The 27,391-nt window shown below is 36.5% G+C and overlaps 2 protein-coding genes across 2 annotated transcripts in view; one reads left to right on the forward strand and one right to left on the reverse strand.

The window, feature by feature from the left end:
• The window catches only part of LOC134665902 (calcium uniporter protein, mitochondrial), a 174,426-nt gene that overhangs the window by 57,857 nt on the left and 89,178 nt on the right, over positions 1-27,391 (reverse strand). The window lies entirely within an intron of this gene.
• Positions 17,855-27,391, forward strand: part of LOC134665888 (uncharacterized) — a 93,123-nt gene continuing 83,586 nt past the window's right edge. The window contains exon 1 of the mRNA XM_063522919.1: positions 17,855-18,169. Coding sequence (XP_063378989.1) covers positions 18,075-18,169 — 95 coding nt within the window. The 5' untranslated portion in view covers positions 17,855-18,074. The remainder of the gene's footprint in view (positions 18,170-27,391) is intronic.

The raw sequence follows: 27,391 nt of genomic DNA on the forward strand, positions 1-27,391 counted from the left end.
ACATGAAGAATTACTGTATTAACTATTTGACCCAAATAAGTTCAACTAAGAACATGATTACACCGACTTATGGCGTATTAGCCTGAACTAAGATATTGGTCAATTTGAATCTTAATTGTTTAATCATTTCAACTAAGATGTAAATCAATGTTAACATGAAAAATTACTGTATTAACTATTTGACCTAAATAAGTTAAACTAAGAACATGATTACATCGACTTATGCATCTTATTAGCCTGAACTAAAATATAGTTCAATTTGAATCTTAATTGTTTAATCATTTCAACTATGAAGCTTGTTTAGTACAATACCATTCTTGTTCAATTGTACTATGACTTACTTTGTCGCATTTACTAAAACATTTCTTTCAGATCTCTAGTTTTTATACGCGCCGTGCTGAATAATGCTGGTAATCCTCGTTATTATTCTCAAGGAATTAGTCTTAAATACTAAAATATACATTATTTAAGACTATATATTTACTTAGTATTTAAGACTAATGCCTTGAGTATAATGCGAGTACGAGGACCAGCAATTATTCAGCACAGCGCGTATAAAAACTAGCACAAAGGAAATTTATAAAATTTAAACGAATAAGTAGTGAATAAAATATAACAACAAAGAAAGGGATAAAACATAATTAAACTAAATCAAGCCCGTAGAGTTTTATAAAAAGGGGGTAAAAGAATAAAACAAAAAAATATTATAATAAGATGTTATTTATTCATTTAATCATTTTGAAAGTAAACGTTTTGCATTTAAATTCACACGCACGGATCCGGGTCTAAGCATACGAGGGGTTAACACTCGTTGGTCCAATCACGTTCACACTTGTTGGTCTATCCAAGCACACTACACTCACAGTGTCACTACGCGAGTTTGATTCGGATGTCACTGGTTGTTTTTTAGTCAAACAAATCACAAGATTCCACACATTTGACAGTTTAAAAACCCATCTTCACGATTAAAATTGTTCTATTTGTGAATTAAGGCTTCTCTTACCAATCTTGGTATATAGTGGCGTGCTTTCGAAATGACCTTGGGACTATGCAGCTCGATCCAGTGACTTATACCCGACTCAAGGTGACACTGAGCAATAGCTGACTTGCGAGCGTCGTTGTTCTTGACCGCAGCGATGTGGTCTTTAATTCTGCAGGCAATAGTGCGTTTGGTATGCCCACTGTACGAACTACCACAACTGCAATCAACTTTGTACACACCAGGTTTTTCCAGAGGAATAAGTAATTGAATGAGCTTAACGCAACTGTGTGCTACAGAGACTGACTGCTCGGTCGCACGCGCCACGAGAGGGGCGCGGGCAGGGTGGAGAGCGGGTGTACAGGCGATCCCCCTACTTATCTCTTGATTGATCGGATTAACCGATTATTTAATTTAATTATTAAGAAAATCGATTTAACAAATATTTCTTCGTAGAATGGAATATTAGTTTCGTAATCAATACAATAACTTGATCATAATGGGATTGAGTGTTTTATCTTCGTTGTTCTAAATATTATATGTTTAGTTGATTCAACTACCAAATCTTATGTAAATCAACAAAGACAAAAAAATCAAATAAACTATTAAAATGTTCATAACTATTAACATATTTATCTGTTTTAATTAAATTGTTAAGGATTGAATTAACCTACGTTACATAATTATGCCAACAAGTTAATAGTAGATGCAAAGTATACAATTGTTAGGATTAATAACATACCTACTTTATTAGTTCAATCACAGATACACTTATTGTTTTAAGTAATCAGCTTTCTTTGATTTATATAAGATCGTTATTGTTGTAATTAACTTAACGCCAACTAAGAGAAAACTGCTCTTAGTTGGTCTTAATTTTTTAGAGTGTACTTTTAGTTGTCTATTTAAAACTTTTAATGAGATGAACCCATCTCCTGTCTACATCTATACTAACTTAGGAATTGGCTTTAAGGTCTTGGACTCAGGCTAGCCTACCCATTAGGTTTGGCGGCCTGGGCATCCGCAAAATTTCTTGTGTATCCTTGCCTGCGTTCTTGTCCTCGGTGCATGGTGCTCAAAGCCTTATAGGGAAAATACTAGGTCCTTCTATTGGATCTATGGAGGCCGCGCACTGCTCCGAGGCCAAGAACGTCTGGTCTATAACCTGTCCCAACACAGACCTGCCTGAAAACCCCTACTCGCAGAGGCAGTGGGACGAGCCGCTCTGTCAACTAGTACGGAAAAACCTTTTAGATACGTCACCTAGTTCGATAGACCGAGCTCGTCTCCTTGCGACTGCAGAGTGGGAGTCAGGTCTGTGGCTGCAGGCGCTACCCTCTCCAAACATTGGGACTTTTCTCGACAACACTACCTTCCGCCTAGCAGCTAGCTTACGTTTAGGGGCATCTACCAATCAGCCACATCGCTGTCAATGTGGCACCACGGTGGACATTCTTGGCCACCATGGCCTCTCATGTGTTCGAAGCGCTGGCAGGATCCCCCGCCATGCCAGTATAAATGATGTCCTCCGTCGGGCTCTTGTTAGTGCCAAAGTACCTGCAGTCCTCGAGCCCAGCGGTCTGGCCAGGGATGACGGCAAGAGGCCCGACGGAATGACACTGGTGCCTTGGAGCATGGGTCGGCCGCTAGTTTGGGACGCTACCTGCGTTGATACCCTGGCACCGTCCCATGTTCCAAGCACCAAGGATTCTGCTGGCGCTGCGGCTTCCTCAGCCGAAAGCCTCAAGCGCCGTAAATATGCCGCTCTGGGAAGGAGCTACATATTTGCGGCGTTTGGTGTCGAAACTTTGGGGCCGTGGGGGCCAAGTGCGCGTCGACTGTACAAAGACTTGTCGGCGCGCTTAATAGAGGCTTCTGGTGACCAGAGGGCTGGCCACTATTTCGCCCAGCGTATTAGCATCGCTATACAGCGGGGAAATACGGCCAGCCTTCTGGGCACCTTGCCCGTTGACGGCGATCTGGGGCAAATTTTTTACCTATAGTTTTTGTAAGTTTTATTATGTTTGTTAATTTATTTCTTTATTTCTATCAATAAATACTATTTTTTTATTGGCTTTTTAATATACATATACGCTATTCGTGACATACATTAATTTTGAATCCAGGATTTAACTAACTGTATAAATCATGAAAGATATATTATACATACATAAATGAAAAAGCGATTGTGATTCGCACGAATCAACATTTCTTTAACTTCCACATTTTGTACGTGAGCTCGGTCATTTCCGATTTACATCTATTAACAACGCCTAAGGAAACACAATTCTTAGCTTTATTATCTATGTTCATTCAACAATGCAATACCTACTACGAGTAAAATTTGCCAGTTTATTTATTACTGTCTTGAGATTATATGTACCTAGTTTAAAAAACTGTAATTATTAGGTACGTACGTATTCGTAAGATTAACGTGTTTGCTTCATTGATTTACAAGAAAGGAAATACAATCAACAGAATTTACCAGTAACTTGAAATTTTATCCATTGGTAAATCTGTATCGAGTATTTCAGTGTGCGAATGCCAACGCCCGCGGCTTGTATATCGCAGTGTTAGCACTAAACACCAATCTCTGGCATGTGTCAGGAAATTGTGAAATGTTTTTGTATCGGGGCCGAATCCGCGTACCTATAAACTAAATTGAACAATTTTGCTAGTTTACCAACAAAACTGCGAAACGCCATGTTAACATAACAAATGCGATTGAAATATTTACGATACGATGGTTAAGATTAAAATTCTTCAAACTTCTTGGAGTAAGCATTATTCTCGTTTGGCGCTGTCGATTATTCATTAATGAGTAAGAATCAAAAATAATGGGAAACCCAACAATATTAAATGAGCGTAAATAAAGATATGTACTGTGGGACTTAGTCAATCTGTGTAAGAATATCCTATAATATTTATTTATTTTATTTATTTATGCTCCTGTTGCTCTACCTAGGTAGGTACTCCACGCCACTAAGGTAAGTAATTTTTTGAATTGCTTTAATGTAATACAGGATGGCCGGCAAATGTGATGAAAAATTATTAGGAGAGCTACAGGAGGGCCAAGACTGGACAAGACGCGTGCATAAGACGTTTCACTTACTCTACTAAGTCAGCTGCTGCTGCGTCCTCTTGTCTGGTAGTACTCTTGACCGGCTCTTGTGGCATCAAATTACAGGACAAATTGGGACTAGATCGCTAGAAGCCTATGCCACACCTTGCTATATCGCGCGCGCGGCAAGCGCAACGAAGGCGCGCAAGTGGGGAGATCACGCTGTAATTGCCCTGTCACTTTCCTAATTATCATCGCACGTTTCTCCGCGATCTTTGATTGATAATTAACACATACTTTGTAACTTTTTTCAAATTATAGCAACGATGGCAACGGCAGATTTTATGTACTTACTTTTTTAGCATCTGATGGAGTACAAATGTCTATTAAGAGAGACGATGTACACGAATGATTTGCGGTCGTATGCAAACTGAGCACGTGATCTAAAATTAGTAGCTTCATGCACGCAAAATGTACAATATACCTACACATTAACTTTTTATAACTTATAACATACGGTATATTTCAATAAATATATGATATAATTTAATAATGGTCATATGAAATTGCAGGCAATAATATATCACTGGATTCATCTGTCAGCTGTCGAGTATCGTCCACTTTATTTTCCTTCAGAATTCGCGTGAAAGGGTAAAATAAAATATCGAATGGCAAGTGATTAATGTTTTTACTTCTGTGAGAGCACCAGTTTCGTATTTTATTTAAGTAAGTACATATATGTACCAATATCTAACTTTCTGAAAATATACGAATAAATTCAAATACGTTACCAAACAAACATTAGAACACTAATAATTCATATTCAAATGCAATATATCAAAATATTAATCTCGATACTAGTCGTAGACTAATACGTGACTAGGATATATGCTCAATAGTAGGTATTTGATATATGACAGACTGACAGTATATTTCGGGTCGTACTTATTTGGTATCATATTCAAAAATAGGTACGTAATATGTAGTTGGATATGTGACAGTGCACTAGTGCGCATTTAATAACAAGTGTTAGTAGTATTATTGTACATACTGAAAGAGGGTTTTAATTCATGTGTAATTAATACTTTTTTTTACATTTTCCATGTGTCCAGCCGTGATCGCAACTCGTTTATCATTATACTGAATGTTAAAGTGATGCTAAACAACGTAACTTTCGCTTTCACTTGTCTTAAATAGCAGAAATCTTCGCTTTAGATAATATCTCGTAACGTTACACACTGTAATTGTTTTTGCCTTATATACTGTTGAAACTATTGCTATTGAACGTGCTGCGTTAACAAAAGAGTAACTAATTCAATCTATCACAAACGTACGATCACTAAAAAATCCACTTGAAAGAAGTGTTAAATGCTAAAGGTAGGTATTGTATATGTCCATTATACGTAAATACTCGTACATATTACCGATCTGCTCTTTCTGCATCAAATAAAATAGGTACTTACTTATCAACAACCAAAAGTTTCCACAAATCGCTCACTAACTTTTGGTTCTCACGGCGACATTTCTAGTCTAAAGAATTTAATTTAGTTGAACAATCAGAGTCGATTTGCGTGTGGATAACCGCAGGCACGCTATTGTAAAGTAGGTACATATTCCACAGGTTCCGTTGGAATAGTACTTTGTTAAGGAATCCTGTTTCATAATAAACTATGCATGAACAACGAAAGTTTCTCTCAAATATCGACAAAGCAAAAACCAACAAATACTACCACAAATTGAGCATTAATATTAATTTGGAAACGTTGATATTTTCATTAATTTTAATGGCATATATAAACTTTCATTTAAAAAGAATATCTTTTGTGCCTGTACAATTTCAAGCGCTAAATCTCGATACGATGTCTCAATATCCGGCTAGGGAGTAGAGCTCGAAGTTGAGCTAATAGAAATTCTCTAAAGTTCAGTCCTAGTAGCGCCCACAATATGTACTCTGGAGGCACTGGAATGACCTACATATGGGATCCAGAGGCACAGTGTATAATTTAATGTAAATATGTAGATTTTAATTTAATTTTAATGTAATTTGTTGACATGTATTTTTAATTTAAATTTTTATATGATAATATTTTTAATTGTAATTATTTTTATTTTAATATTTTTGTATGGGTATATTTTTTGCCTGAAATAAAATTTGATTTGATTTGATTTGAATATTATTACCTACCAGGCATATTATAAAACTGTTATCAATTCAAAGTATGACAACCTTTCACAATTTTATACTATCAGAAACAAGTGTTTACTAAAAGTAAAATAAATTACGTACATATTATTCTTTTAAAACATTTGAAGCAAAGATAGAAAAACCTGATTGCTGCTTTTAAATGTAAAGCAGAAATCGTTAACCCTGTTAAGCGGGAAATTATATCCATTTTTCAATACTGCGGAGTATATTAGTCACTAATGCGGGAACTAATGCGGAGTTAGGAGCGAGCAATCGGCACGATTGTTTGAAAACCTATTGCAAAATCATCCAATTATCCAAGCGGCTAACTTGACATAATGAACATACGTAAGCTGAATGGCAGTAAAGGAGACGTTCGGATGTCGACTGTAGCTGCATTTACTGTCGCAGCGTCGTAGTTGTTGCTAAGCAGAAGTTGCTTAGCAACGGCGAGGTGTTAAAGTTACCTTGACGCGCTCTTAATATTCTCTTAACAATAAAGTCAAGTCAAGATCATTTTGAACACCTCGGCCGCTTAGCAACTATTGCTGCTGACTGTACTTATCTATTAATTTCCTTGATAAAATGAGTGCCAACGCCAATATCGGGGCAGTAATGCGGCGGCGAACGTCATACATTTTATCAAGGAAAGACAGATACAGCGAAGGCAACAACGACACCGCGACAGTATTGCAAGTGCACCAAACGTCACCTTTAGGTTTAACGAGACTATGAGCATCGTATCAGGTACCTATATTGATGATTATCAAACGAGATATTATCCATTGCTGTCCTCAAAGGAAGCTTAACGTGAATCGACTAGCTAGACTGAACTGAATGCTTTGTGAGAGTTTTAATTTAGTTGTCTGGCGTTTGTAGATACCAGCCAGACGGAGCGATTTAAGCAATATGCCTAAGTCATGATAATAATAAATTATACACAAAGTGAGGCCTCGATAAAACGCAGAGGGGCACACGAATATTAATGAAAAATATAACCTTTAGAAGGTACAACCGAGTTATTTGACATTATTATAAGTAGATAGTTTACATCTTTTTATTCAACCAGCTTTAAGAAATCGGACTAAGTATAGGTACATAATAGTTCCGTCATAGATTTCTGTGTTCTTTTATTATTGACTGCTCGTCAAACCCTGTAACAACGTTAACTCCGAATCTCCTTACAAGTATTTAAATATAACATTTTAAGGTGGCCACTGATGAGCCTTCCAACAGTCCAAATAGCGTGGCAGCAATCCAAAATCGGTCCGTGAATGTCAAAAACGTACAATGTTTAATATTAAGATGCCGTCCATTTGGATGAATCCATTGTAACGGCATCCATTTGGAAGGCTCGTCAGTGGCCTGCTTTAAGGCAGAAAAAGCAACCGTGTAGTAAACACACGTTTGCACAATAGAACGTGATATCTCATGACTCATGACAGTCATGACTCTCATGAGCATTAATTCGCCGACGTGCGTTAGTTGCATTGTAATGTCTTTATTAAAAATCGTTACAGTAATATTGCTAAGGTTTTAGCTCAACAGCAACATTTATCAACGCTCACACCAGAGCTTTTCGTGTGAAGCAAGATTGATTTTCAAACAGCTCCGTATCCCGTCTCAAGAGTTTGTGAAAGAACTCGAGACTTTTCAAAAGGATACCTACACACTCACTGAATTGAATATTAACGCACTAGAGCTTCAACCATGTACATACATATGACATGGTGTTATAAATATTAGCCCGTTGGTATTCCTGTATATCAAAAGTACTCCCGTTAACATTTGCAGTTTTATTTCTCAGGTAATTTTGCAGGACCGGATGTCACATTCAAGTATAATATCATCATTTTGAACACTTAACCTAACAACTTATTACATATATTCTCACTAGCTACATTTTTTATTAATGTTTGCTATAAACCGGAATCTATAACATCATAACCTACCTACTTGAGAAAGCCTGACCAAGCCCACCAGTATCCGAGACCGGACTCGACTCGACCCGGCGTCTTGAACATTTGCGATAGACTAAATCATAATATTAAGATCATGTTTCTAAAGTTCTAATCCCGCTCAAGACTTAAATCACTAACTAACGAAGATATCGGATATCAGGGATCGCAAACTATCGGTTCGGGTATCACAATGCCTGTATTGTGGGCTAGAGGACGGTGACAACCCGCGTCAGTGTACTATGAATGAAAATGGATTCACGTCTCTCCACTAACAAGACAGGATCATGTCTAGACGGGTTCATGTATCTTTCCTGCGATATACCTAAGTATACGTATATAGGTACCTACTTATCAACGAGATTTACGAGATATTACTTATTAAAAGTACTCATGACTGAAAACGAACACCGAACTACGTATCAGTAATTTACTTTAATATTTCAGGGGCCGTCGTAGCTAAGACAAACCCTGATCAAAAAGTAAAAAATGTATCGAGATGACAGATGCAAAGAAAAGTCACTTCATCATTTCCATATATTAACCGATGCGTTGTGTTTTCCATAACCGATTGAGGTTAGACCCCTAGATGTTCTTAGCGGCCTCCGTTCGGCACGCTTCCCTTGCCACTGTATCAAGGTACGGTGAATTTTCCGACATAAGCGTGCAACCATGCTACGAATGTAGCAGACTGCGCTACGGACGCACGCTGAAACGACCATTTACAGTCAGCAGATGTACCTAAACCAGCAGTCTTCAGAATTACGAGTACATGTAAAGAGCTGCAAAGTTGCATGGATACATCATGAATTAATTACGTAATTTTGAATAATTTTACGGTTCAAACTCACTTGTTTTTAGTCACTCGCGCGACATGTGTCGGAGAGCCTCGGTCTCCTTTCTCAAGCACTAACAGTGCGCGTGACTAAAAACAAGTGAGTTTGAACCGTAAAATTATTCAATGTTAGTATGTCTCACAACAGTTTAAATTCAATTACGTACGTTACTTACTACTTACTCACAGAGTGGCCATTCAATTTTAGGGCTGGTTGTACATGACTCTGTTGTTAAAAGAAAATAATTATTGTATCTAATACTTCATCCGCTTATGAAATCTTGTGTTGACGGTACATCGTTTGTTTTAGAATGCTATGCAATACATCGCACCTGTTACTCTCCAGGGTATCATAACAAGATTTTTATTTAAAAGTGTAGCTTCCGAGTATACTTTTAAGCACTACTCGACCGAGCTATATATCTATTTCAAAGTTGGCTTGCAAGCACAAGTAAAGTAGGTACATTTAACTGTACCGAGTTACCCCCTTATTCATAAAATTTTACTGGCCTGCATTTAGTTAGATGTTAAATTATGTTTTATCCCTTTCTTACAAATACATGACTCAAAATGACAGACAAGGACAAACGATTATTAGCTAATTGAGGTTTGTAGTGCGTTTATGAATAAGGGGGTTAATATCTCGATCGATGTTGATTTTCTTCACACATGCATGATCTTAGTTGTTTACAACACAACACTTGTACAAGCTGTACCACATTTGAAAACTGAATATTGTATGAAGCGTAAGCAATATTCGCCAGTACCCGGGAGATAACCACCTGCCGGGCACAATTTATGTTACATTTAACATATGCAGGAAGTTATAAGGTGGTGGTACTTTGCTCGACATGCTAATGCCCAATAGATGACACCTTGCTGTCACCTCTATTGACAATGACTTAAGTTTCAAGATGACATGTACTGGGACCGCGTCGAGCACCAGTACCACCACCTTAAACAACGTTTTGACATCCTTGCTGATCCATATAACATCAAACAAATGTGACGTCGCATGGTTAAAGGTACCTTGTGGCGGTTGGCGCTTACGCTATTATTAAAGCCGCTCCAATATCCGGTGCTATGCGACGTAAGCGCCAGCCGCCATAAACCTTTTGCCGTGGAACGTCACAAATTCTGATCTGATAGATTGATTTATAAAAAAATGAAGCGAAAGAAAAAGATATCTTTTGACAGATTACTTACGAGGCGACATAATTGATATGAAGGTGAAGATTGAATCTTATAAAAACGCCCGTTCTACTCCGTCAAGCGACCGAAAACAATGAGACCATCGATCACTGCATGCGACCTTCGGAGATATTATATTTCCTTGTCACAATATTGACAAATCCTGCGATATCTACTAAGCGTTCACGCGTGTTGATTCAAGTAATATACAATAAGTAGGCTTTTATGGCCTTAACGTTTCTTTTTGTTTATATGAGGAATTTATGAGCTATAAAACTAGAACGGGGATAAAAGGAGGTTTGTGTTGTTGTAACGGTAAATTACAAAACGAATTTTATCTTACGAAAGAGCTGCATTTACCTAACTACGTATATCTATCAATCTGTGCTATACAAATCCTTACAAATTTGACCATACCAATTGCGTTTACGGACAGATATATTATTATTAAAAATTACTGTAATGAAGACGACATCGACCGCGAAAACTTAGTTGTCTTCGTTACTCCGCAGCAAGTTAACTGACCCCATTTGTCAATGAAATAGGTTTCTTATTTTTGTGACACTTAGAGATGAGATGAAGGTGTAGCTACAATAGTATCTATCTACCTCTCTCCCATCTCATCTAAAACCGTGTCTTCCTACTGAAACGGTTGAAACGAATTTATTAAAATACAATGCATGGTAATTATCAATCGGCTCATTAATACGATTGTAGGAATAATTTACATATATTTTAACGAACGATTGTTCATGTTTATGTAATGGTAAGGAAAAGGGTAATAATTATAGGAAATTCCCCACATTGTAACCAGTTTTCATTACTCGTGAGTGTAAATAGCAGCATCGACAACTTGATGAGGCTGTGTCAACCAACATAGGCCTGCTGGGAGATAATTAACGCTTGTTAAAAGCCGATATATATGTGAAATTGTGTAAGCGATTATGGAAATTATCCTGTGGCTATTGGTTCATTTAATAATTTTGTTTACCTGACCAAAAATGATACATAATTAGTAATTCAACGTACGATACTTTTACTTATATTATTCAATCAATATTATAACTGTTTGAAATGAAAATAGACATATTTATATATGATTTCAGCTCCCAGTTCCGCAAGTATATCGCTGAAGCTTTTATTTGACCCCGATATTTTCCACAGACATAATTCTCCGTTCTCCGGTGTCAAAACAGTCCGAGTTCAAAGAATCGGACAAAATCCGACAATTGCATCTTTAGAATTTCACCAACCGGAGAATATTTTCAGTAAACGTCAAGAATACTTTTTATCAATAACAACATATTTCTGGATTTTCTGGTCGCACTAAACTTTGAATTCATCTCGATCGTTCAAGTAAAAACTATAAGGCGTACACGCCATAAGTCGCAATCATTTTACTATCTGTGTGCAACATTTTTGTATAGGTATTACTAAATGTGTGTATAAATTTCATAGGGCAGTCAGTAGATATGTGTTAGGAAATATTTTGGTGTGCCTAACTACGGCAGTCGGCAAGTAACAAGAAAAAGTTTCTAGAGTTTTTGGAAAGAGAAGAGTCGTGGAATGTATTGGGCCTCATACATTCCACGACTCTTCTCTTTTCGCAGACTCTAGACGAGACAACTACGTTCTATTGATGTTTCTTTTCTCTTTATTTCATAATATACCGTAAATTTAATGGCACATTGATTGCAACTTTTTTCAATTTAGAATCTCAATCGCCATTTCACGCCCGTATTGGGTATCTCTTCTTTCCAGTCGTATCCTCATTGCTGAGGGTCGTATCTACATCGTATTGGGTATCTACATCGTACCATAAACTAGCTAAACGAGAAAAGTTCAGAGCTGTTCCAGATAAGCCTATGAGGTTTATATTGAAAACTTACACAAACATTAGTCTTCATGATGCTCACGCTCACGAGTCTTGACTTTTTATATCAATTTTCGTATCACACAAAACTTGGTATAAAATTATTCCAATGGAGTTGAGGAACTGAATTTGCTTTTATTTTATTTATATTAAAGGAATATTTAAAAACGGAGCCTGAACTAACAAACAAAGGTTATTTGTTTGATATGCAACAATCGAGAAATTAAAATGTCAAACAACTTCGCAGAGTCAGCGAAAAAAACGAAGACTACATTTTAAATTAACTTCTCTACGAATACACTAGTCGGACAATTCTATTTTACCACAACCAGTACTGAAGATAATTTAAATTGATATTTTTGATGCCAATTCAAACTCGGACGCTCGTACTAGCCCGAACATTTATTCGCGCGAGCGAGACGCACGGGCGAATGAGAACAAAATGACATCATTTATGTAGATATAATTTTGATCTCAAAATGTACGTTCGAATTGTCCTCCTTATCATACTACAAATGCAGCTTGCTTCCTGAGCAATAAAAATAATAAGATACAAATAGATATTGGTAAAAAAACAACGAGTTGCACTCCGGGAGTGCCGACAGAAGTAAAAACTCAATGACCAGTCCAAAATGTCTGCAGCACTATGTATAATTGACCCATCCTCCTTTCTATTGAAAAACTTTAGTTCCGAAATTGCTGGCCAGTGAGCTTAAATTTGTAGCATTAATTGTTTAAAATTCGAATAGAAATTGTAAAGTTACCTTGCAGACCTCGCATCTAAATGTCATGATATTTTGAGTTTTATTCACCAGTACTAAAGTTCACTTTAATTAGCGATTTCATCAAGATGTAGCTTTATTGAATTAGGTATATTTGAGTGATATAAAGTTAGAATGTAACTGTGAGATCCTCGTATTTCAGCCCGTACAAGATTAGAACATTGAGCTTTATTGCTTAATATAAAAGTCCAGTTTTAAATAATTGACCGGATTATGATACGTTATGACTAAAGTTCTTTGGTGAATAACATTGTCCGTGACACATGACGTCAGCGTTACGTTACTCGTTACGCTGAATCTAGTTTATCATTTTTTCCCCACCTCAAAAAGTGCTCAGCGCCGCTAAAGAAGTTTTCACTTCAAAAATCTAAAGGTAATGTTTTATGTCGACCGCAGCCGTCGCGATTGCTTTAAATATTAAGGAATTAGACGTTGGTTTAAATGTCAAAGTAGCCAAAGTATTTCATTAATTACCCTGAAATATCAGGAGCTGTAGCACAAAGTAATAAAAGTGCGAGAGTTCGACACGTCCCGGGCATGCCAGGCCCCTGTTTCACCAACGTGACAAGTGCGACGAATTGTAAAATCACTGTTGCTGACGTCTCAGGCATCCATGGGCCACGTTTACCGCTTACCATCGGGCGGGCCGTATTCCTGTTTGCCACCATCATTGTATTATTAAAAAAAACTTTATGATATCGGAAAAAAACAGATATTTCTCTTGCTAAGTTTATGACAATTGTCACAAGAAACACTACAATTGTCGCGAAATTCCGACATATAACTCATTACCTGTCAAGAATTACCTACAATTCTTCTAAATCTTTGACAATTGTCAGAAACTTCGCAGGAGAAATATCTGTATTTTTCCGATATAATAAAGTTTTTTTAAATAATACAATGATGGTGGCAAACAGGAATACGGCCCGCCCGATGGTAAGTGGTAATTGTAGCCCATGGATGCCTGTGACGTCAGCAACAGTGATTTTACAATTCGCCGCACCTGTCACCGATATGAAATTGGGGCCAGGTCTTAACACACCTCGGCCTGACATTCTCTTGATCCCAATGGTTCCATCTCGAGGAATCCACTTAAAGTCGGGGAGAATGCCAGTCGCGTGGCGAAATGAGGATTTTTAATACGCTGGAGTATGTGCAATTTTGCAGGTGACAGCAATTTACTGCGAGTTGCGCAAGAAAAAATATTTGGAGTGATGTTCCTTTTCTGTAAGGCAAAATTCTCAATCCCAAACGTGTCAGTAATTTATTTAATTACGTAGGTGTAACATTATTGTACCTTCGTTCAACGAAATTATTATAGGTACCTACGAACCTACGATAGGTACCTACCTAAATAACACAAATTTATAATGCATGCTCTTGCATATATAATAATATTTAAAGAAATTCCTCCAGCGTATCATGTCCATACATAAATGCGAAAGTGTGTCCTGTCTGTCTGTCTGTTACCTCTTCACACTAAAACCGCTGAACCGATTTAGTTGAAATTTGGTATAGAGATACTTTGAGTCCCGCTGAAGGAAATAGGATAGTTTTTATCCTAACAATCATCCCTTAAAAGGGTAAAAAATGGGGTGGAAGTTTGTATGGCGAATCAATAAACAGCAGATTAAATAGATAAAAAATACGCTACCTAATCAAATTACTAAGTCCGCGTAGACGAAGTCACAGAATAAGTAATAGTGACGAAGTTTTAGGCAAAAGTTAGTATGATATTGATAATAAATAAGAATTTGCTTCACACTTTGAGCTATTACTATTCTGAGGCTTTGAATAATTCTACGAGACTAGTGGAGCGTCCCCGTTGTGATGCTGATGCAACTGCGGTTGGAATGCATAATTTAGTTTTCAGATTTATTTTATCTTGGTTTCGATTACTAGGTTCCAAACATATATAGAACTCATATTTACAAAAATAAGCCTCTTTATGGTTCGACGATTATAATTTTGTTTTAAATTTGCAACAAATAGTTAAAAAAGATTTACATACAAGTGTGCGTGGCAGTGAACGGTCGGTAGTATTGGAGCAACACCAATACAGTGCAAGGTGAATTACCTAGGGTCTTCGAGCAACCAACAGCGGTAAGCAATGTCAAAGCATTACTGGTCTTTGTAGCGCTTTCTAAAATAGGCACTATGCATGTTGATTTGCCATAAAATTCTCAGGAAAACTTAGTTTAATAAGTACCTAACCTAACCACCCAATATTAGACGCTTGATCATAAATTGAGACAGTTATACCAAATTAAATTATGTAACAGAATCCTCAAATATTTTCCTTAAAATTACAAGTTGAAAAGTTAATTCAGTTAAGTCTTAAGTGTCTCTTCAGCAAATTAGTTAAATTCTAGATGATTACATTAAGGGAAGCGTTAATGGATCGTCCACGGAAGAATTTTAAGTATGGCAAGCGACAAGTCCATAAATATTTGTTTTTCCCTACCCAAACGAGTGTCGCAATGAAAAGGGCTATTTATTCTTGAAATTGTTTTGTAAATATAAATGTCCCTAGATTAAATACTTTTTACTACACTATCGCATTGGGCAACTGTTATGATATGTAGCTGTACCATTATTATCAATAACTAATAACAAGTAAAAATAAAAGGACCCCGCAGCAAACATAAGGAAAAAGTGGTTACTTAATTATTTCTGAAAGTGTACTTCTGTGAGAGTTGTGCCGATATAAAAAAGTAATCAGGAGATTTTAATCTACCTACATTCTACATCATACTAAAATTTCGTGAGATTTGACTGAAACCACTTTAGGAGCATTCCAGGGGCTGTCCCGTACAAACGCATTTTATTTGCTGTATTGCAACTTCTTTTTCGGCATATAAAGCGCGCGATTATTTTTCGGTGCATATTTTTGGCCATTTGTCATAGAAAAGGAAACTCTTATAACTGCAAATCTGCAGAAATTCGCGTTTGTATGGGACAAACGGTAGACGATTTCATGGAATGCTGGTTTATTCCTGTGTTTGCTGCGTTCGGTCCAATATTCTTCTCATTGCCCAGTACCGTAATTCAAAACAGATCGTACTGTAATCCAATAATGTTTCAAGATTATAATTTATTACATTGAAACTAACTGAATGACAATCTGATTCCTCCAACATTACTTACTCGTAATACATACGTGGAATAAACGTATGTACGTGGAATAAAATCTCGCTAAGTACTTTAAGTGTTTTTGCTTCCATGCGATTTATTTCGCGAAGCTGCGGAACACCAGCCGTCTGATACGTGTTTGAGATGTTCTTCAGGTAAATATTATAAGCGGATTGCGTATTTTCATTTCCTCCTGAATATATTTTCATTCATGTCAAAATGTAATAATGGTTTTTGACGTATGGTTTTCTCTTGTACACGGACTCAATCAAATAAGACGGGATTGAATTAATTTTGGATATGTAAATAATTAAATAAGATATGAAACTGCCCATTTTGTTGTTCTGTCCATATTTATCTTTAATTTGCTCCTAATACTATATGAATTTTAAATGTGGGTAACACTAGCACTTCAAAGTATAATATGTATGTATATATCACTTATTTACAAACAATATACAGTGGTATTACTAAAAGAAATTAATAACTAGCTTAAATCTAAAATAGGCCCTTGAGGCTTTGTACCAAGGATGCTGGCGGCATTTCCTCGCTGTATCGCAAGTTGTTGCTTGTGAAACTTTTAAACTATTTGAAATTAACTCGTGCTCAAATTGATTTTTAAGCTTATAACATCTTCAAGGATAAGTACTATGTACACTCACCTGCAATAATATGTTACTCTTCGAAGGCCGAAAAAATATGTGACCGGCTCTTATGACTCTACAAATAAGATTGTGTCAGATATTTTTGCGGCCTTCATTGTGTAACATATTATTGCAGGTATTGCTGTACCTACGATATGTATAAAATCGGATATAGCAACTTGCAGACCGGACTCGTGTTCGCATTGTCCCCTGCTGCCCATCGATCAGCGCTCCTTCCGCGACGTTTTCCATTGGGAAAGCAGCAGCTCGCGTAATTAGTAGAAACGAGAGCGAAGCGATTTCCGAGGCGGATCGCGGCAATTAGCGCCGGCGGTGCAAGCCGCAGGAGATTGCGAGCATGCGACATATGCGCCAAATGAGAATTTCTTTTAAATAAGTAAATTTTAAAAAAAGTAACCCCGTCAGCGGCAGATAAACATGAAATTGTTATAGATTTCTAAATGTTATTCAAAATTAAAAAAGATCAATGAAAATTAAAGATAAATTTCATATCTCTATAAAATGATACCCTACTCGACATCGTATGTTCATTGAAATTTTTCACTGTTGTGTGTAACCTAATTTCAATTCAGCCGTTGCAGTGCAATAAATAATTATTTTATTGCAGTCATAATCATCAACTCATTCGCTCCTAACAAATAGGACGAGAAATGTCGAAATTTAGTGTTATCATTTTTCGGATATGTGTGATATGACGGTAACATTTGTGATAGGTTATTAAATGTATGTAATAATTTGAATTAAAGACTTCTTTATCTTATATTTTTTGGTCATCAAGAATGCTCTAATATTCTCGTAACATATTTATCTTCTACCCACAACAGAAGCCAGCTTTAGCAATGAAGAATAATGACAATAAGATTGTAAATTAACAAAATATCAAAAGATATCGAAACGTGCGTGACGCATTTATGTTTATATCACTGGTATTGAAAATTTATGATGCATAAATAAATGATTACATTTTGATTAAACTGTCTTCATATTTCACCATCATAGTATGTGATTTAACAGTTTCTAGTCGGCTTCATTAACGACATCTTAATTTATGGATTTACATGATGAAAATGGCAAAAAAAGTGCTGTCAACGGCACTATCGCTTCAGATCTCTCGGTACTTGCGCCAACAATTAAGAATGTAAGGCGGGCGCGAGCTGCGCTTGCGACGGTACGCTTCACATTCGCGTCGCGAACCGCCCGAGAACAACGCGGCGGAGAAAACCTCGACACCCTGATCCTTCGAACCCTTTTAGTCAAAACCATTACAAAAATTCAAATAAAGTGACTTGAATACAATTGACACAGGCCGAAAAAAGCTTATTTATATTTAGTTTGACGCGGTGTTTTGTTTTTATTTTGCGGGGGTGTCGCAGGTGGCCTGTGTTAGTGACGGTGTGTGCTGTGGTATGGGGTAAGATGGGGGCGGGGCATAGTGCGGAGGTCGAGGGCGGCGCGTACGCATCCGACCCGCCGGCCCACGACCGCAGGAAAAGCTACAGCAGAAGGCGAAGGTGAGTTTTTTTAACCGTATATTGTAAATTTACACAATGCACATTTAGGTGATTTTTGAAATGCTTTGAGACCTCGGCAATTACTTGATAGCTAGTTACTAGACGCTTCATAAGTTTGGTTAAAGGGTTTTGGACAACGCCATATGCGCTTGAAGGATCATCGAGTCCTAAGTCGTGGTGAGGGAATTATTCAGAATACACAATTACACACTGTAAGTAAATACAGTAAAAAAAATGCAAATAAAATAAAATGCCACAGTTTTCAAAAGTACCTACTTGTTAAAACAATGTACTGATTCAAAATTGTGCACGCGACTTCATCTGCGTAGAATAAGTACATAATATATATTCTATATCCAACTGCCATAGTATATTACTCCCCCTTTTTCACCCCTTCGAGGGATGGTTTCCGGGATAGCAACTATCTTATGTCCTTTCCCGGGATTTCTATCTAAATCGGTTCAGCGGTTTAAGCGTGAAGAGATAACGGGCAGACAGACAGACGGACATTACTATAGCATTTACTAATACTAGAGATATAATATAATAGAGATTCCTTTCGCCTAACAATTACATTAAGAAAGTAGCATAATGCGCAGTGTCGATCGACACAGATTACCCTACTGGCCGCTGTGCATAACAATGACAAGAAACGTGGCGCATCTGCCGTGACGACTCCGTATGTTTTCACTTTGAAGAAATAGCTTTCGACCGTTATGTATTATGTATTTTTACATATATCTTTACTAAATATGACTGAGTTCGGATAATGGATGCATGACGATTGTCTAACTGTTCTAAAATTCTAAACGAAGACTAAACTATGCATACGTAACAGGCGATTTAATCCTTTTACGACAATGTTTTATTTTAATTATAAATACATACGGCGTAACTACTGAATTATATTACAATAGATAAACAATATACCTAATTAAATAATCACGCTGTAAACATAATATACATATCTGCCACTTCAGGTATGGTATAGTACATACAACATACAAACTATTTCAACATTCAGTAGCTGGATCGTAAGAGAAAGAAACCACAAATATCTGAAGCAGGTTGAATTCTTTAGAACATTGATAAAATGTTTGCCATCAAGAATTTATACAAGTTGCGCTGTTGGTTCCTATAGTTTCCGGGCACAATACATGTTGCGTTCTATTCCATCTATTTTTACAGTTTTAAACATTATCATGGAACCCTAAAAAGCACCGGAATTCATTCATAAAAATATTTTATCTCCACGCGTTTGTTTATTGTTTATCCCTACGTCAGGTGTATGTCATAAAAGTATACGATAAGCGGCTCGTTGGGTCACAAAATGTTACAAGGGCCGTTTTTATTTCACGTTTACGAGTTGGGAAAAACAATGTGTCCGAAAAAAGGAATGGACAAAAGTAGTCTCATTTAGAGCTTTCTCTGCGAGTAAAACTTTCGTTAAAGTACGTACCTAAATATGATAAATATTACATATAAACAAAGTACGGGTTGTTCGCCGTACACATAATGCACGTAACCCTACTGATAACCGTCGAATATGAGGTTATTTTTTTTTGCCTGTAAACGTCACATTGTTATTTCCCAACAATATAATTAACTGGTACCTAACCAAAATTCTTACGATCAAGATCGATTTCTCCAGATCTGATTTTCTGAGCATTATATTGCCGCAATGATAGTTTTCCACATCTTACCCCGTTTAACAAGTGAGTTTGGAAATAAGATGCATTCTTTTTAAAGCTTACCCTTATCACGATAGATCATATCTTCAGTAGACCATTGGTAAACTGCGTTGCCGCTGTTGTGATTGGTGCAAAGTTGGAAAATTGAAACACTTCATACAGTAACCTTGTAATTGGGTTTATGGCACAGGGATCTAATAAAACAGTGGGCCCAACGAAACACCTTTAAATTTCGTAATTATAAATAAGGCAAGTCTATAAATTTCAAGTTTAAATAGGGTTGTTCCGTAATAAGTACATGCATAATTTGACTTTTTAGATCAATAATAAAAGCAGTGAAACCAAATTTCAATCATGTAAAGAGTAAAATAAATTCAAGCGTTTTTATTTATGTGTCAAAGTGTTGAGTAAGATTTTCTAAATAAATATTATGTAACAATATTTTACTTTGTATTTTCCGGTATCACAGTTGCAACACGTACTCATTCATAAACTTACATGTTCATGAGATACAGCCTGGTGACAGAACAGACAAACGGACAGTGGAATCTTAGTAATAGGCTCCCGTTTTTACCCTTTGGGTACGGAGCCCTAAAAAAGTACTTGAAAAAAATCTTAAATCAAACGTCAAAATTACCTACAATTCTCTTTCAGTTTCGTAAGCATGGCTCTACCAGCAATCTCAATTACACTATTTCACACGCTTGGGCTTCGCCAGATCCCGAAGCAAGTCAGGAAATTTTATGCAGTTGAAGCTAGTAGTTCAACTCGAAAGAACTTGGAATACTTTCGACGAGAACTGTTACAAATATTATCGACAAAAGTATTGTAAACTAGAACATATTATTTATTATGTTTTTGGAACAGATTCAGATAATTGCAGGGATATTGTGACGCAAGAGGAACAGAAAAATTTATAGATTCCCCTTTATTGGAAAATATGTTTACTACAATTAGCAAAGAAATCTCAATCTGTTACACGGCTCCAAAAATTAAACTACTATCCATCTGATACATGGTCAATGCGACTTTCGAAATAGTGAGGTCATGTTTTAATCCCCTAATGAAACACAAAAATCTGAAGTATGCGTAAAAGGATATTGCACTTGCACTATGGATTAATTATGCACTTATGCAGCCTCAGCAGAATCCAACGTATGCACGAAAAACACTTAGCGCCACTTGCACCATTCCACTAACCCGTGGTTAACCGGTTAAAACGATAACCTAGTGTCAAATTGTACTGGTAACCGTGGTAACTTGGGGTTTAACCGGTTAAACCCGGGATAGTGCATTGGTGCAAGTGGGCTTTAGAAAATAATTCAATAATCATATTCTCCAGCTGCATGTAGCAATAAATTCAACGCGAAGCTCTGCATTAATGTGATGCTGATGGTTCTAGTACCTAACATACAAATATCGAGAATTGAAATCCAAGTTCCTGTAAGCTACTGTTTTGAACTAAATCTAGTCGAGCGTAAGTAAGCGTCATTACTCAGTGTTCGTCCTTTAGAATGTTGGCATTTAATTATGAATACGCTAATTGTCATTAAACACGCTATCTCCTATTGTAGCATTTTTTCTTGGTAATGATATGTAAATAGCTACGTACTTCGTCACTTAAACGTAATATTCAAATGGATCGATATAATTACATCCGCAACTTAAAGTTTAGAGGTGATGACCGCATTAAGAGTAAAGAGCTAACAGATTTTATAACCCAACTTTCAAGATTTATATCGCGTAATTTTATGGAACAACATGTTCATTTGTACTGAGAGAAACGTTACAATAAAACGGACAGTTATTAGAATAGTTAATGATCAAGAATTTTAACCGCAATTTCCAAACCACCAAACACTAATTAAGCACAATTATTACACATTCAGGCCTAGATCGAAACCAGGCCGCTTTGATTTACTTAGTAAAGACGGCCTGTAGACTTAAATCTTCGTCTGAAGCCATAATTCTTGTTGAAGAATTGATTAATCTGAGAGACGAGCAAAGCGGTAGCGCACGAACTAGAGCATATCACTAACTGGATGCGATACAGCTGGAACTCCGTTATCGGCTTTTTTCCACTAGCATGGAAGATGCTGGCCGGCATTAATTGCCAATTAAATAATACCATGTTTATGTAATAGCCGGCTTGCTTACCGACCGATATGCGTAACGATCTTATTATGCGAAAGATATGACATATATGGCAGCAAGAGAAAAAAATCACCCCCTTGTAAGGCTTAGCATGTTTGCTCAATTATGTTACATTGCATGAAGTAATTCTCCAAAGTGTATTAAACTGTTTTATCTACACACATATCATAAACTGTCTATGATGCCTTCAAAATTCGTAAATAATGGCCCACATTACGGTAAACTGTTTCGTTACAGCAAATTTCTTATCTGTGAAAATGTGGTAATAGCTTCATTACTATATCAAAATCGATTTGGTAATGCATTTCAAATTTCGAACATCTCTGAAAAAAAAAAGCAATTTGATTTGACCCCTATTCTAATATCAGTCGAGATGACGTTTTATTCGAAATCAAATGACAATTGCATACAATATTGACAAATCTCGCATGTAAGTTGGTATCGGACGATATGGTAATCGACCCCGACTCTAGTTTGTCTCTGAATTTAAAAAAAAACTACGGATGCGTGACGTGCGTGAAAAAAGTTTTCATTTGCCGCCATTTGACGTACAGTTTATCTTTTAATTAGTTTATAAATAAAATATAATTTGTTTTGTTGTTTTTAAAGGAACTATAACAAAAGTTTCGTGTAAAATGTGCGATAAAGATATTTCGGAAACGCCATCTCATATCCGCGAGTTCCGCCAGAGAGCAAAGTCGGCTGTAATATGAAGTTAGTGAATATATCATAGAAAGTTTATAATAAGTGTGTAGATAAAGCAGTGTATGTAACTGTACATAATTAGGCATTAAAACACTCGTGTGATACTATTATGAAACTCATTTCATTCGTTTCATAAACCCACACTCGTATTTTAATGCCTTTCATTATGTAGCAGTCACATAAACTACTATTATAATGATTAACATTTATTAAAGAACACTAATCCTTTCGACATTAAAGCTTGGATACCTAATTTAACTATAGTTAATGAATAATGTTTCGAGGCAACATGCACGCCAACGCAACTCTTAATTGTATGATGTCAGATACTAATAATGTGCTAGTACAAAGGAATGCCGGCGCTTATGAAACCCTTTACCAGGCTTATACTGTGGCTCACACACGCACTTAGCAAAAAGCAACCCTTTTAACTTTGATATTGTGTATCGAATTCCTGAAATCCCTCTCACAATAAAGCTTTGAAGCTTAACATGGCATCAAATAAATCAATCTAAGCCGTTTACAATACACGGTATAAATAATATTTTCTCAAACATGCAATGAAATATTGATGTTATGTTCCTTATAATAGGCTGCGAAGTATGACGTTTCAGGTGCGGCTAGGACAAAAGGTCGTTAATGGAATTTCATACAAATCTTGCAGGCCTAGGCCGGCAAAGTCCTCTTTTTTAATTTTCATATCACAGATATTTGTGACACAGCATCGTGGCATTCATCCATTAAAAAAAACTAAGAGGCAGTATTTGATTTATGGTTCGTAATGACACTCTGCCACTACGCCTATAAAAAAAAACAATGTATGCTATAATTTGCAGTTTTATTAGTATAAAATCAACAGGAACTTAATAAATGATACATTATTAACCAAATTCTATAATTTTAAATTTAACTACACAAATAAAAACATTTAATATATTTCATCTAAACGTTAGCGGTAAATAAAAAGGTCTACTCAAACACGCGTAGTTATTTTTTTTAATGTTATGGAGGTAAAGTTCAAAAAATTTCATTCTGTTTTATTGGATTTATGGTGCGTTGTTAATTTTTTTACTTTAATATGAGTTCCGACGAAATAATGAAATTAATATTAATTGTAATCGTAGGTGTTGGAATTGGCAGAATTGATTTTAAATAACTTGCTGCCTCTGCCGCCAAGTCAAAGACGAAGTATGTTTAAGGTTGCTTATGGCAATTTTATTATTTGAAAACTAAGAAATAGACTTACAGTTTATTAGAAACAGTTTTGTGGCATATTTTAAATGAATATAACTACAAATTCGTCAACACTGTGGAAATTATACTTAATTTACTCCATGCATAAAGCAACGATGTATGTGAAACATGATATCAATATGAAAGACTATGTAAACTTATGTGACGAAAACGACAGTCAGACGGATACAAGGCGAAAAAAATCAAAGATACATGAAAATATACGGGTAGTAAAAATACACGACTCGTGTAAAACATACGCGTGATAATGATACCTATAGGTACGTGTTGGTTATATTTTGGGTGTAGTTTACTTTTAGTTTTTTCTATAAATTAAACTTAGGTTTCGTGGATTTTTTACTTTATTTATTTCATTGCATGTTTGAGAAAAGCACTATACATACCTCGGCGGGAAATGGGGTTGCCCGCGCTCAGACCTATCCTATCCGTCTATATGTCTTCGGCCGGCAACCCCTTTCGTCCCGGCCTTTGTAGTAATGTACTATTATGTATGTATGTAAACACTTTATTGTACACAAGTCAGGTTAAAACGCAATAACAAAATAGATACAATGGCGGTGGCGGTATTATGTATATGTATCTAGATTTAATCTTATTCAATAGGCGTATACAGTTGTGACGACTCAATCGGTTTGACCGGTATGCAATAAATAGCTTATTGCACCCCGCACTTACTGTAACCCCTAAACCGCACTTATTGTAACCCGCAGGGCAGCCTATGGTAGGGTGTGGAAAAGTAGAGATTACAACCATTTAAGCGCTCCTTAATAGATAATTATAAGGTGGTGGGAATCGGTTCTCCAGAATGCAGTCGCGTGGGATGAGTTCTCAATGGTAGCTGTGGAAGCTAACTTCAGCCCTTTGCGCGTGTTGGAGGCCCGTCATGGAGGAGGCGAGAACGCAGTTTTATTATGTAGGCATCTAGATTACATACGATAGTTAATTTATCCTTATAAAAATAAACATCGCGAAACGTAGATAAATAACTTAACTCCCACAAAACACTAAACCACAGTAAAATAACCACATTTACCGCTTACTCGTACCCTAAAGTTTGTAAGTAGGTACTAACTAAACAATTCAAGTAACTTTCCGGAAATACAGACGCGAATATTTATTTTGCCTCCTATGTAGGTAAGTAAATTGTTGTGTAAACATAACGGAAACGCTAACATTTTATAGTTACCTAACGTACTAATTATCATTTTGTATAGCGAATAGCGAATATAGTGATGTTTAAATTATTTGATGTGACGTGACGTTCCCCAAAATAAGCAGTACATACCGCATACCTACTTAGTTTGCCAAAAATACCGCTCGATAACACTTAGGTACATTAATAATTTTTACAGTTACTCATCCAACCATGAGGTATCCTATGCATCATAAATATCCATTTTTATAGATTACTCAATCTGCAGTTTATCCAACCAACCGTCACAGTAAACATTAACTGCCTTTAGTATACCATAAATAAAAAATTCACAGCCTCCAATGTGGTTTTCCAACCAATAATGAGACTAGTAAAAATTTTCTTACGCATCGTTAATTTCACTCTTGGAATTAAATTATTTGAAATATAGAACAGAACAACCTCTATTAGGTTACAGTTACTAGAATCAACAACATTAGTCAATGCATACGAATACTAAATTATATTATTTATGTACAATAAGTTATCATCGAATCGAATATCACAGCCTCACATAGCGAAATATTTCAATTAATAATATGTCTAAGGCTAGGATTTTCACGATTATTGCTCATCGAGCGATTAGCAATTTAAATGGCGGTCAGGGAGAAAAATTTTAATAGGTGTTTTTACGCAAACGTAAGCGGCGGCGCAGATCGCCTCAGCGTGCGCTGATAAACGGCTCCGCGCGCGCCACTGCCAGCGGTTGCCACACACTGTCCTGTGGCGAACATCAGGCATTTTATGAATTTTTATTTTTGAATTCTTCCCTGTAGTGCCTTTTAAACATTACAATTCGATCATAATTTGATATTATTTTGTTATCAATCATTGACATTTGATATCACAGCGGACATCACTACTCGTAAAAAAACATCTTAAGCAGTGGCCCCCTGAGGTGTTTTTTAACTTTAGCATTTTTAGCCCCGCACGGAATAATTGTAGAATACACAAAATACCACTTTGACCGTTATTCGGCGTGTCATAATCAAGCAAATTTAGGTTATTAATTAAAAATGAACTGAAGAGAATTTTGAGATTTTTAAAGTCGTAGTCTTTTATGAGCCATACAGCCCGCATTTCACTCGCTGGCACAAGGCCGCAGCCGTGCGGGCGCTGGACGCGTAAAAAAGCGCTCAGCGGACCGTGCTCCGCTCTCGCGTTTCTCCACACTACATATTTCTCGATGACACACAAGTCCAAATGGCGTCACGCTAACTGAACTACGCAACACTAAATTACTAGTTTATAAGTAAATCACGTATTAATGGTTACCCGTTATCTTACGAGATCTTCAATGAAAATGAAAAGACGTTGGACTGACAGCAAAAATTAGAAATTTGGGTGAAGGGTCTGTTGAGGATTATAAAAAAGTATTTTGAGTTTATTTCATTCCCTTTATCATTTTCCTTTTAGTATGAGCATGTGTGTTTTTACGGCGTGACTTAAATTACATAAATACTTAATTCTCAGACAAACTTTTACTTAAGGCCGTTTCTTTTAATATCCAGTTAGACAAACCAGACAGAAGTCATAATGAGAAATATCCTGTATATCAGGAAACGTCACGTCCATTTCACGGAAACGAGTGTAACCGCAAAATCCGCAATCCGATCATAATGGCCCCATATTAATACGAAACCCGTCCTGCGGTAGAACTGTCGGGAACAGATGATAGGTGGGAGAGACGTTCGAAGCCACGTTCCATTTTCTGCCGTCTCTCCCCGAACTCGAACAGAATAATTACCTTGCTTGCTTGCTTAGGCAGACTTCAAAGTTAATCTAGTCAGCTTAATATGCCTATCTGATATCAGATAGATGAGGCATCAAAAATCTATACATACGAAGTAGCTCCTAGCGAAACTTCACGATAAACTACTCCCAGATAACGTAGAGCCGCGGAAGATTGCAGATCGGCTGATATCGATATTTCCGTTCTATAAGTATATAATTATGTTTAGCACTGCAGATTTTTAAAATCTACTTTTGTAATCGAAACTTGTAACAAAAGAATAAGTAACTATTAAGTGCAAAAGAAAAAGATGTCGCTCCTTATCTGACTATATGGAAATTTCCAGCTTAGGACAGCGGATATACCAGACGTATAATATATGTCGTATATATTATGACACGTTACCACAGTTATCTTCAGAGAGCTCTCACGACACGGAGTGAACTTCTCTCTTAGCAATGAAGGATCATAAAGAAAAGGAAGTTTCGCAAATC

The sequence above is a fragment of the Cydia fagiglandana genome, chromosome 7 (assembly GCF_963556715.1).
Source record: "Cydia fagiglandana chromosome 7, ilCydFagi1.1, whole genome shotgun sequence".
NCBI classification, from domain to species: Eukaryota; Metazoa; Arthropoda; class Insecta; order Lepidoptera; family Tortricidae; genus Cydia; species Cydia fagiglandana.